This window comes from Takifugu rubripes, chromosome 11 (assembly GCF_901000725.2).
Source record: "Takifugu rubripes chromosome 11, fTakRub1.2, whole genome shotgun sequence".
In the NCBI taxonomy this organism is placed as follows: Eukaryota; Metazoa; Chordata; class Actinopteri; order Tetraodontiformes; family Tetraodontidae; genus Takifugu; species Takifugu rubripes.
This window is the reverse complement of record NC_042295.1, coordinates 2,627,636-2,640,635: the sequence shown is the minus strand read 5'-3', so window position 1 is coordinate 2,640,635 and position 13,000 is coordinate 2,627,636. Positions and strand designations below refer to the sequence as shown.

The 13,000-nt window shown below is 42.9% G+C and overlaps 1 protein-coding gene across 3 annotated transcripts; it reads left to right on the top strand.

The window, feature by feature from the left end:
* The first annotated feature begins 513 nt into the window (after positions 1 to 513).
* Positions 514 to 12,887, top strand: LOC101079863 (von Willebrand factor A domain-containing protein 5A-like). Of its 3 annotated transcripts, none has more exons than XM_029843402.1 (20): positions 514 to 629; positions 1,043 to 1,090; positions 1,152 to 1,354; positions 1,422 to 1,644; positions 2,422 to 2,588; positions 2,675 to 2,789; positions 2,875 to 3,050; positions 3,144 to 3,232; positions 3,686 to 3,830; positions 7,627 to 7,706; positions 7,781 to 7,895; positions 8,498 to 8,656; positions 8,749 to 8,852; positions 8,999 to 9,207; positions 9,898 to 9,963; positions 10,467 to 10,541; positions 11,597 to 11,623; positions 11,721 to 11,869; positions 12,193 to 12,316; positions 12,399 to 12,887. In XM_029843402.1, exons 2-20 carry the CDS (start codon positions 1,051 to 1,053, stop codon positions 12,476 to 12,478), a joined length of 2,346 nt encoding a protein of 781 aa, XP_029699262.1. In that variant the 5' UTR covers positions 514 to 629; positions 1,043 to 1,050; the 3' UTR covers positions 12,479 to 12,887. The 3 variants fall into 3 exon arrangements, with proteins under 3 accessions (XP_029699262.1, XP_029699261.1, XP_029699263.1); XM_029843401.1 differs by having other exon boundaries at positions 515 to 629; positions 11,721 to 11,887; XM_029843403.1 differs by lacking the exon at positions 11,597 to 11,623 and having other exon boundaries at positions 515 to 629; positions 11,721 to 11,887.
* Positions 12,888 to 13,000: the final 113 nt, after the last annotated feature.

The following is a 13,000-nucleotide window of genomic DNA, read 5'->3' as shown; positions in this document are numbered from 1 at the left end:
TGGTTGTGGATCAGTTTCTGGACCACTTGTTCTGCCTAAATATCCGTTTTAGTGTTATTTTGTACTGTAACGACATATTATGCACCAATATTATGCTTTGTTTGATATGTAGAACATTTAGTGGTCTGCTTGCACACCTGAGGTCAGATCCCTTGCTCAGGTTTTTCTTCCAGTTAAAACTGCTGTGGTTGGAAAGAGAGAGGCTGCAGAACAGGAAACCACAAAAGTTGACCACTCGGAGTCTACTGTTGCTAAAAGATCGGACTCCCTGTATCAACAAAATAAACTAAGTAAACTCAACGAGCAAATCTAAGAAAGGACGTGTAAAAATGATAAAGTCCTGCTTTTATCTTGTTTACATTGTTCATTACATCTTCCCCCTCAACTAGCTTTGCAAAGGGATCCATGATCGATAATATCACATCCTATCAATAAACTTTTATAAATCGAAGCTTGCCTCATTTTCTTGCCCATTGACCGGAGAAAGGCGGTCCCGCAGCGTCAAGAACGATGACCTAATATGTGGGCGTGTCCATAAGTAGCGTGATTCCTGGACCAGGAGGCGTTGGCGACACAATCCTGCAAGTTCCCGCAAAGGTACCCCAGAGACTTACCATTCACCGTCAACGGTAGGAAACTTTGCCCCGAATTTGTGTTTTGTGTGCGGGTTTTGACTCGCAGCTGTCGTGTAGCAGGGCGAGCGCTTCCGCGGAATATAGGCCCACAGAAGGTAAACATGACTGCGCAACTGGGAAATTAAAAGTCCCTTAATTCCACAGCCTGACTTTAACCACTGTATTTTCTGTAATGTGTCTTTTTTGGCATCCAAGTTGATAATGCCGTTTTTTGATTTTTATGTTTTTGCCATAACTTCCTGATCAAAGTGGCATTGATCTGATCAGTACATTGGAGAATTCTACCACCACACATATTATGAAGTACTTTCTAATGATTCTCAGATGCAGTTTCAGTAAGATTACTAATTTTACTTTATAGTTTGTCAGCAACCTTCATCCAAACTTGGCATAATTTTGTTTTCCAGACCCAAAAATGTCTTGCTGTGGTCTCGTCACCATCAATAAGGAACCAGGTAAGAAAGAAAAACCATAGAAAGTTAAAACAAAAATCAATGTTTTTGGTTTTTCTTTTAGTTCCGCTGAAGAGTGTGGGGGTGGACGTGGAGGTCCGAGATCATGTTGCCTCCGTGGTTTCCACTCTAAACTACGAGAACAGTGAAGACAAAGCCGTCGAGGCCGTTTTTGTCTTTCCTCTTCCTGGAGATGCTGCCGTCTGTCACTTCAGTGCCACCGTTGGACAGAAAGAGATTGTAGCTGAAGTCAAGGAAAAGCAACAGGTGAGCTGGTCAATCATTCCAGCGAGATGCGACATAAAAAAACAACTTTTGTCTTCTTTCTCTCCAGGCTCATGAAGAGTACGATGATGCTCTGAGCTCGGGTCAGCAGGCCTTCCTGCTGGAAGAGAGTGATGAGACTCCAGATATATTTTCCTTGAGAGTAGGCAGTCTTCCTCCAGGACAAAGTGCCTCCATCCGGCTGGAATATGTTATTGAACTGGCCGTGGAGGCCGATGACGGGCTGAGGTTTTGCCTGCCTGCTGTACTGAATCCCCGCTACCAACCTGAGGGTAGGAAAAATGTAAAAGATTCCTACAGATCATTCTAAAATAAAACACTACACCTATTAGTTGCAGGATTAGTAAAGTATCTATCTAGCTATCTATTCAGTTTATTTATTACTTTAAAATGTATGTTACATTACATCCTGTACAAAATCCTCTTATGCTTTAAATGGCTAAAAATGTTTACAATAACAACATTGCAACATCTGATTTCCTGTTATATGATGGGTGACATGTTTCTTACAGATCAAGTTTATATGTAGATAGGAAATACTAAAATATGGCGCAGTGATATAAAGAACATCAGGGGAATGGCTTTTCACTATTAATTATTCGGAAGGTACAATATTGCCTCTTGGGCTTTTCAGATGCAGTACTACAAATGGCCACAAGAGGTCAGGATAGAGCACAATAAACACTTTCTCTTTGATGGTTATTTCTATAAACAGTTTTTCATTTGAATGTTAACCGTACATTCCACACGGTATAGAAACACACTCATCTACATAAAAAAACTAAATTTACAGTAAATTATGCGATATCAGTTCCAAATCTAATTATTAATATCACCTTTTAGTGGATATCTTTGCTCAGTCAGTGCTATTTGTTTAATTAATGTATTGATCCTTTTACTGGTGTCAGGTTGTGAGTTATTTCACATCCTCTGCCCTTTTCTGCCTTTTTATTAGGTTCAACAATTACTGTTATATAGAATTTGTCTGCACATGAAGTTGAAAAATGTATTTTTATATCCAGATAAACGTATGTTTTTGTTGTTTATAGGTAGCAAATTCTCCAGTGTCCAGGTGAGCAGTGTTCCAGCCTCTGAGGTGCCCTACACCCTGTCTCTGTGTGTCCGAGTGTCCTCTACTCATCCTGTCTCTAAAGTGGAGTCCAATTGTTCCCTGGACCCTCTCCAGTATCTTAACACAGAGAAAACCCAGACCACGGTACGTATGCCGCTGGCATGCTGCTGCTGCATGTGGCTCTTATTTTCATTACATCTCTATTAATGAGAACGCTTAAATAACCACAGGTCAAGTTGGCACCTGGACATAAATTTGACCGCGATGTGGAGCTGCTGATTTATTACCAAGATGCTCACCAGCCCACTGCATTGGTGGAAGCAGGGAGGAACTCTGCCAAGCCTCGTGAGTTTGTCAACAAGTCCCTTATGCAGAGACACTTGTGTGTGTTTGAACCCTGACCCGTGTCTGTCTGTCCACTGTGTGTTAGCATCCCTGATGGCTGACCCAGTAGTGATGCTGAGTCTCTATCCTGAGTTCCCCAAGGCTGTGATGTCTTCATTTGCCTCATGTGGAGAGTTTGTGTTCTTAATGGATTGCTCTGGAAGTATGAGTTCACCTCTGAACAGCTCCAAGACGAACGAGACTTGCATTGCTAGTGCCAGGGTACTCATCATATGTCGTCTTTCTCAGTAACGCTCTGAACATTTATCAGTCACAGCATGGCCTTGATGCTGTCCCCTTCCCCCCTGCTTTTAGGATACTCTGCTGCTACTGTTGAAGAGCTTACCAATGGGCTGCTATTTCAACATTTACACTTTTGGCTCCAGCTTTGAACACATCTTCCCGTAAGTCGCACTGTGCATTGATTAAAGTTTGTAAAGTAGCTGGAAAGTCCAATCCACACACTGACTAACAAAGTTTACAATCCCAACCCTAGCTGTGTTTTAGTGGACTGTGTTTGCGTTTCATGAATTCTGTATTGTTTCAAATCAGCTTGTTGGTCATAGCATGCTTAAAGTACATTAAAAGTGTTGGAAGACAGCTGGACAGCTGCTCATGAGACACAGGCCATTAACACAGACCAAATCATGCAGCCTGTTTTCTAACACACTAGTTGGTTGTTGGTGGCACCTCAGAGTGAACCAGACTTTCCAAATAATGGAAGAAGTTGTCTTGTGTCAAAGCTTAAGGTGGACATATTCATGTGGACCTGGGCAGTGCAGTGAAAATACAATTTTTACCCTTTAAATTTAAGTATGTTGCTGTATGAAGTCTATCTGTCCATCCATCCATTGCAGTAAAAGTGTGGAGTACACCCAGAAGACCATGGACGAGGCGTTGAAGAAGGTTAAGACGATCGATGCGAATTTGGGAGGAACGGAGATCCTGAGGCCCCTCCAACATATTTTCAGTCAGACCTGCATTCCGAATCAACCTCGACAAGTAATAGAACTCCCTTCACACAAACACACATGTGTCTTCTGTCTTTGAACTGTCTCACCCAAAACCCCAAATGAACTGAAACATGTACTGGTACATTAACTGGTTATAAAGGTCTGAATAAAAGAAAGGACAGTGAGACTAAATTAGGCTTCTTAGAGATGAGACTGAAACAGCCTCCTGTTGAGGTTGGTATAACATGATATTGTTTGCAGCTGGCTGTTGTTTACAGTGTCCTGGAGTTTTTAATTGAATGAAAGATATGTTGATTTTTTTAATGTGCTCTATGCTGCATTGAAAGTCATCTGATCGACCTTGAACACAGGTTCTATGGCTCTAGCTGTTATTCACATTAAGATTAAGATTAAGATGGACTTTATTCATCCCCGTGGGGAAATTGAATTATAGTAGCAGCGAATGCAGAGTAAAGAGACAGAAAAAAATAAATACAGATAGATTAGAATGTTATAAGCATATATACAGCATATATTATAAGCATATATATGATATATACATAATATAATATATACATATTATAAGCATTATAAGCATATATACATAAATATAGAATAAATTAGAAATAAAATTACAACATAAACATTACACAATTATTGTTGAGTTGGTTTGAGTGAATTGTACAGTTTAATGGCGGACGGCAGGAATGACTTCCTGTACCGTTCCTTGGAGCAGCGAGGCTGCAGGAGTCTGTTGCTGAAGCTGCTCCTCAGTTTGTCCACTGTGTTATGGAGGGGGTGGGAGGGACTGTCCATGATTGTCCGCAGTTTCAACACCATCCTGTCCCTCACCACCTCGTCCAAGTTTGCCAGTCTACAGCCAACAACAGACCCTGCCTTTTTAATGAGTTTGTTGAGTCTGTTGGCATCCTTTGCTTTAATGCCTGCACCCCAGCACACTGCAGCAAAGAAGATGGTGCTAGCCATGACAGACTGGTAGAACATGTGGAGCATCCTGCTGCAAACACTGAAGGACCTGAGTCTCCTGAGGAAATAGAGTCTGCTCATGGCCTTCTTGTAGACAGCATCGGTGTTTGTGGACCACTCCAGTTTATTGTCCAGCTGAACACCCAGGAACCTGTAAGATGGGACTATTTCCACGTCCTTCCCACTGATGCAGACTGGGGAGGGTGGGGACTTGCTTTTTCTGAAATCCACCACCATCTCCTTCGTCTTGGTCACGTTGAGCTGCAGAAGGTTCTCCCTGCTCCACCTGACAAAACTCTCCACAAGGTCCCTGTATTCATCCTCCTGTCCATTCTCCACACACCTGACTATGACTGTGTCATCCGAGTACTTCTGGAGATGACATGTCTCAGAGTGGTACTGGAAGTCGGCTGTGTAGGTGGTGAACAGGAATGGGGAGAGCACAGTTCCTTGAGGAGCTCCTGTGTTGCTCATCAGGGGGTCGGACACACAGCTCCGCAGTCTCACAAACTGTGGCCGACCTGTCAGGTAGTCCTCGATCCAAGAAACAAGGGGAGCATCCATCTGCATCTTCTCCAACTTCGCCCTCAGCAGTCTTGGCTGGATGGTATTGAAGGCAGAAGAGAAGTCGAAGAACATGACCTGCACTGTGGTGTTTGGTCTGTCCAAGGAGGAGTAAGCCCTCTGCAGCAGGTATATCACTGCGTCATCAACCCCCACCTTGGGCTGATAGGCAAACTGCAGAGGGTCCTGAAAGGGGCTCACCAGAGGTCTGAGGTGTGACAGCACCAGCCGCTCCATGACCTTCATAATGTGGGAGGTCAGTGCTATTGGCCTGTAGTCACTCGGTGCCACAGGATGGGTCTTCTTTGGCACCGGGACCAGGCAGGATGTCTTCCAAAGCACTGGGATCCTCTGAAGATGAAGGCTCTGGTTGAACAGGTGCTGCAGTATCCCACACAGCTGCCTGGAGCAGTTCCTCAGCACTCGTGGGCTGATGCCGTCCGGTCCGGCAGCCTTTCTCTGGTTGAGCCTCTCCAGCTCTCTCCTCACCTGGCCAGACGTGAAGGATAGTCCTGTCGGGGGGATGGGTGACATGCTGGGATCCATGTAGGGTGTCAGCAGGGGGGAGGGGGAAGAAGTTGGCAGAGGTGTTAGGGGCTCTGGGAGGTGTGAAGGGGACCCATTGTTATCCAGAGGAATATTGGGACAGCTGGGGGAGGGGGAGCTAGAGTCAAACCTGTTGAAAAACTGGTTCAACTCATTGGCTTGGTCCACGTTCCCATCAGCTGAGCGTATTCCTTTCTTCTGGAAGCCAGTGATCGTCCTCATCCCACTCCAAACATCCCTGGTCTGGTTCCTCTCCAGTCTCTCCTCCAGCTTCTTCCTGTAGGCGTCCTTGCTCTCCTTCAGACTGCGTTTCAGTTCCTTCTGTACACTCCTGAGCTCAGCCGGGTCCCCAGCAGTGAAGGCCCTCTTCTTCTTATTCAAAAGGGCCTTCAGGTCACTTGTCACCCATGGTTTGTTGTTTGGGTAACAGCGTACCTTCTTGGTGGGGACGGAGTTCTCAGTGCAGAACTTGATGTAGTCGGAAACACAGTCTGTCAGTCTATCCAGGTCCTCACCATGTGGTTCACAGAGAGCAGACCAGTTGGTGGTCTCCAGGGCATCCCGCAGACAGTCCATAGCACCATCAGACCATTTCATAACAGTCCTCACAGTGACTGGTTGCTGCTGAACCACAGGTGTGTATGATGGGGAGAGCAGCACGAGATTGTGGTCAGACTTGCCTAGCGGAGGGAGTGCAGTGGAGGTGTATGCATTGGTGATATTAGCATACAGTAGATCCAAAGTCTTCCTGTCTCTTGTGCTGCACTGGACATACTGGTGGAATGTAGGGAGAGTGGACTTAAGGGAGGCATGATTGAAGTCACCTGTGATGAGGATGAAGGCTCCGGGATGTTTAGTCTGCAGGTCAGCCGTGACAGAGTGGATGACGTCACAGGCCGAGTCCGCTTTACCGGTCGGAGGAATATAAACGGTGATGGCGATGACGTTAGTAAACTCCCGTGGCAAATAGTATGGACGGAGTCCGATAGCAATAAGTTCCACGTCGGGACTGCACACGCGCTCCTTGACGTGAATATGCTCCGGGCTGCACCACCTGTTGCTAACGAACGCGGCCAGTCCCCCTCCTTTCTTCTTACCGGCCGCGGTGGTGTCTCGGTCCGCTCGCACAGTGGTGAAACCAGCGATCGTCACATTAGAGTCCGGTATCAGTCCATGGAGCCACGTCTCCGTGAAACACATGATACTGGCCTCTCTGTACTCCCGCTGGGTCCGTGTGAGCGCCTCCAGCTCGTCCATCTTATTCGCCAGGGACCTGACATTCCCCGTTATGACCGCGGGGACGCAGGGTTTAAAACGTCGCCTCTTCATCCTCTGTTTAACTCCAGCCTTAGTCCCTCGTTGTTTCCTCCTCACCTCCTTAGGGATTTGGGGCTTCTCTCCGACCACAAAGGATGGTGGTCTTAGAGCCATCAGCTGGTCGCGTGTATAGACAATACCGCTCCGCTTCTCGGCACAGCTGATGGGGGCCGCGAATAACCCAAGCACCGCAAAACAGAGAAAAAAGTATTCGAGCCTCCAAAACATGGTGTCTGAATACTCCAGTTGAAAATGGAAAGAAAGAAAGAAAATCCAAATAGAAAAGAATGTAAACAAGTATAGAAAACACTACGAAAGTTTAAAAAGAACAATTAAGTTTAGGGAGCTGCTACTACTGGCTGCCGCCTGAGACAGCGCCATTTTAAAAACCTGCATTTTAAAAACATGCTGTTATATCCTCTCCTATTGAGGTTTTTGTCTTTACTGACGGAGAGGTGTGCAACACCAAAGAAGTTATCAGTCTGGTGAAGAAGAATTCCGCCTCCCACAGGTAAAACCACAAATAAATAACCAATACAGGGTACCTGCAGCGTGTGTCTCCTCATGCTTATTCGTGCATTGTAGGTGTTTCTCCTTTGGCATCGGGGAAGGCTCCAGTTCTGCACTCATTAATGGACTGGCCAAGGAAGGAGGAGGACACGCCCAGTTCATCACAGGCAGCGACAGGATGCAGCCCAAAGTAAGGCAACCATATCCTTCAGTAATGACAATGTTTAACATTTTGGAGAAGCTCTCATCCACTTTATTCATGTTGGGCAGTTTAATATCCAAAAACCCGAACATGTTATATTATTTATTAGACCTTTAGGAATGGATGATACATCCGTTGCAAGAATGAATTACAGCCACGTGCCGTGAACTGTAAAAACTGTTAAAAAAAAATAAAATAAAATACTAGACTCACGTGAGTCTAACAAATATGATCAGTAAAGTTAAACTGATTAAATGTCCTTATACTGTAGTTTAGAGAGGAATTTGTTTGGTAGAAGTAGAAATATTTGGGAAAACCCAAAATGGTGACAAAAGTTGGAATGTATACAGGTTTATATACATGCAAAGTTTATGTTTTTATTCTAATTTTTGAAAGTGGGAATATGATGTGGTATAATTTAAGCGATAAACAACAGTGACCATGTGGTGGAGCCATGGAGATAAAGGATAAAGTCTGACGGTACAGCTCCTGTCAGACCTTTTGAGGAAAAGCAGCAGTTAACAGGAGATTCCAATAGAAAAAATGTAAGAAAATAAAATGTCAAGCTCTTTCCAATTCTTCTTCACCAGGTGATGCAGTCGTTGAAATTTGCACTTCAGCCGGCTGTGATGAACGTCTCGCTTGTGTGGGACTTGCCGAAGGAAGTCTCTGCCGCCGTTCTCTCTCCACCAATCACTTCAATTTTCCAGGGTCAGCGGTCGCTGGTTTATGCTCGGCTCACTGGGCTGGTAAGAGACGTGCTGGTTTGGATTCTTTTAATATCTACAGTTGTGCCCCTGCAAATGGGATGACCCACTCTGGGATGGGGGGGATTCCGCAGAGCTCAAAAGCAGCAGAGGGCCACGTGACATTGAACTACAGCCTGGCTGGTCAGCCCTATCAGAATAAACTCCACTTCTGTCTCAAACCAACAGAGGACAACAGGTAAGCATGTAGGAGAACCAAGATAAGAGGACAAGAATTAACATTAAATGAGACAAAAGAATAGTTTGCTAGAATGATAATCGAAGCTCGTCGCCGAGGGCTTTAGAGGTCCCTGGAATTGCTGTGCGTTTGTCTTGTGTGTGCAGGTTGACGGTCCACAGGTTGGCTGCTCGCACTCTTATTCGCTCTCTGGAGATGGAGGGCGAGGCGGGGAATAAAAATGTTAAAGAGGAGGTGGTGGAGGTCAGCGTCCAGTCGGGAGTGAGCAGTTCCTTCACTGCTTTCATTGGTGTCAATAAAGATGCTGGTGAGGTGATTCAAGGACCGTTGCTGCTGAGAAATATTTCAGCACCAAGTAAGTGTCATTCCAGCAAAAACTACATTCCAGGCGTGTTTACAACTGGTCTGAGAATGAAACAAATCTTTGTCACAATGTCTGCTGCCTCCACTTGGATATAGTCCAGAATGTAATCAGAATCATTGCAATAGATTGAGTAGTCACGCCGTACGTCGACAGGACACTTGAAAAGAAATGAATTATTGCCTTAATCCCACTAGAACTGGACAACTGAAATACGTGTAAAGGCGTTACTCCGACTAATATTGGAGTTCTCCTTATCCGACTAAGACACCCAGATAATTCCTTTGGAAACTGCGGGTCTGTGGCCTGTAAACAGGTGTTTATTATGTGACATCATAGGTCAACCAGAAAGGGGGCTGTATTAACCTGCTGAAAAGATGCTTATCGCCACCTAGTGTTTAGGAGAAGGATGCGTTCCTATCAGTTCATTGATTTTCTTAATCCAGAAAAGGAGTAGATGAGAGCACACTGACAATATGTGGGCTCACTCACACCGTTGCAGAGCAGATTGCTGACTGGAACTAAAACTTTCCACGCACACACACACACACACACAGCTCTTCTAATTATTCTTCAGAACACCATCGTGACATGTGAGGAACCTGAAGCAGCAAAATCTGGGAAAACAAATATTTGTGTCATTCTCAAATCCTTTCTGTAATGTGCTGACCTTTTCTTTTAAAGGGCAGATGATGTACGGCAGGATGTTTCGGAAGTGTCTTCGTTCTGCATCACCTTGGCAAGGTACCGGTAAGTAAAAGTAGAGTGATGCACATTTCCACGCTTCACTAGAAGACCTTTTGCTGCCATGTGTCTCTTAGATTCCTACTTTAAAGTACCATAAATTTTACACTGTAGACACAACTTGAATTTTCATAACATTTAAGAAAAATACACATATAAGCCTATAACACTATAAGCCGCAGGTGGGCCCTTTGAAACTTGAGAGCTTTACGTTCCACAGAAAGATTATTTTAAATGTTTAATTATTAAACGGTTAAAAAAAATAAGGAGCCTACCAGCTGTTGATCTTCAGCCTTTAACTTTTCTACTTTTATCCCCAGTTAATCCTACGAAACACAAGACGCTAGCAAATTTATAGTAGCAGATGCAATTGCACATATTCTCAAAAAATTAAAGTCCTTTTATGTTGATTGTTCAGGAAAATGATTTTTTTTTTATTTTTAAAAGCAATGTGCTTTTGACTGCTGAAGTACCACTGGAGTTTATTTGATTTTGCTTTTGTTTTAAAGGGGGGTCCATACCAGACCAGAGACTGTGTCTCTCTAGTCCCATGGTGGCTTCAGATCCTGGAGATAGGATGCTTCGTGAGTAAAAGCGGAGTGATGCACGTTTCCACACTTCACTAATCTGACCAAACATACTGTGAAATCCAGTGAGCCTTTCGCTGCCATGTGTGTCTTAGATTCCTACTTTAAAGTGAAGTAACACAAAAGATCGCTCTCAAATCCAACACACGGATGTTGACTCAAATCTGCAACACGTGCCACACATTTCCTTCTGGATAGTTATTTGTGTAGCAAAGGTGGTTTGTTCTGTAGGTGCTGGCATGAAATCCAAGTCAGTATCGAAGGGATGTCCAAAGCCAAGAACTCCGTCTGCACCATAAGTCAACATGGAAAAACTACAGAATGAAACACTGAATAGGTTCAATTGAGTATTTAATTACAACTTCTTGGACAGCAATGAATTGTCTCTCTTCAGTTGTATTTCAAGGCTGCATTTGATTGTGGACAAAGACTTATGGTTGAGTGTAGCAGAATATTTAAAACGACCTTCTTGCCAAAATTGTCATCACATCTTTTAGGTGACATGGACAAACAAGACATGGAAAAACTATGACATACAGAATGTGACGCCACAAAATTTTCTCTTGGGACCAATGAATTTTCTGTCTTCGGTTGGTGGAGCACACCAAGATTTGAATGCCGTATTTTTTGTACTATAAGGTGCAATATTAATGAACGAGTCTATAATCATACAAAAGGCGCGTTAAGTGAAACAAAACAGTCTGAAAAGTCAAACTTTATTCAACTCATTCACAATAACTCAACAGTGCTCAGTTGTAACGCATGAAATACAAAACAATACAATCACATTTTCAGTTCATTCCTCTTCCACAAATCCATCTAATGCTTCATCATCAGTGTCAGAGTTTATCAGTTGGGTGAGTTAATTTATTAACTGATTAACATATTGTAAAGGCAGAGTTATGGGATGATTATGTAGTAGTTGTTTTAAATAGTAAAGTTTTTTTTGTAGTTGCAAGTTAAATCCACTTGTTTCTAATTGTTTCCTTTGTGTAATATTATCCTCCTTTTGTTTTTGTCTTCATTCTTTTCTAATTGCTTCTCATGTTTAGAACAAAATTATGCAGGCAGTGGTCCAGGTAGGCAACAGAGAATTCTGTCAAATAAATCTCACCATCAACAAAGGGATGATTGGTTATTTCTTTATTTATTTGTTTGTTTGTTTGTTTGTCCTAGGTGAGGACGATATTTCTGACCCGCCTCCCCAGGACCTTTTGCTGCAGTTGGTCTCCCTGCAGAAAGCCTCTGGCTGCTGGGCGTTAGATTCACATCTGGCTGATGCACTAGGAAAGACAATTGATGAGCTGAGGAAAGCAAAGCCTGAGGCAACGGGCAATAATAAGGTATCGTAAAAAGAATATATACATATAACAACAACAATCATGAAAATAATCAAGAAGAATAAAATGAAGTTGGGTTAAATGTCCAGAGTTAGGGAGAAGCGTTAGGAGTCAAATTGGAATCCATCTCAAAAATATATGCCCAGAATATACTGTAAGCGTTTGTGTCGTTGTTGTGTTTTAATGTGGACAAGTGTCGAATACATTTTTAGAAATTGTCTAGATTCTTCTTATTTTTTAATCTTTCATATTTAACATCTGTTGCTGTGTCTTGCTTGCTCTCTCTTTTCTTTGGTTTGTTCAATTAGATGGAGGATGAAGTGTGGGCCACCATTTTGGCTCTGATCTGGCTTCGTGGTGAGAAGATGGACGCTGAGGACGAGTGGAGTCTCCTTGCACAGAAAGCTTTGACATGGCTGCAAGCAACCAACGGTATGTACAACTCTCATTTTAAAATGTTATTTTCTTATCAGTTTCTGCTCAGGACCCAGCATTTTGTTATTTTATTTTGCAGCGCCCTATTCAACAAAGTGTGTGGACGTTGGAAATTCGCTGCTTGGTTGCAAAGTGAAGAAAGAAGATCTGGGACTGTAAAACTTAATTCCGGTTTTATCATGGTTATTTCGGATGCTCTGTACTGTCCGATAACATTTACCAATGAAAAGTTAAGTTGAGTATGTTAAATGGAGTCAAATTTATTGCAAATGTAATGTCTTATAACGCTTTCTTTATTGTCTGAAGCTGTTTTCTTAAGGAAGTATCATTACATAAGGTTAAAGGTGGAATTTAAAACTCATCATAACACAGAAAGTTTTGGATCGGCTATAATATGGATAGTAGCAGGACCTCCAGAACAGGACTTGTCTTTTATTGGAAAGAAAGGTGGAAAAATAAATGTATGGTTACTAAATTAAACAGATAAACGTCGCAGAGATTATGATAACAGATCCTTCTCTTACTAAATTTCAAGTTGCATAGCTAAATAAACAGCAAGTATTTTAAAGATGTGTTTTATTTACATATATATATATACTTTAAAAAACAATCTGAGAATTTTAATTATTATTTACAAAATAATTATACAGAGCTGCATAGGTAAAGGACCAGCCATCAAAT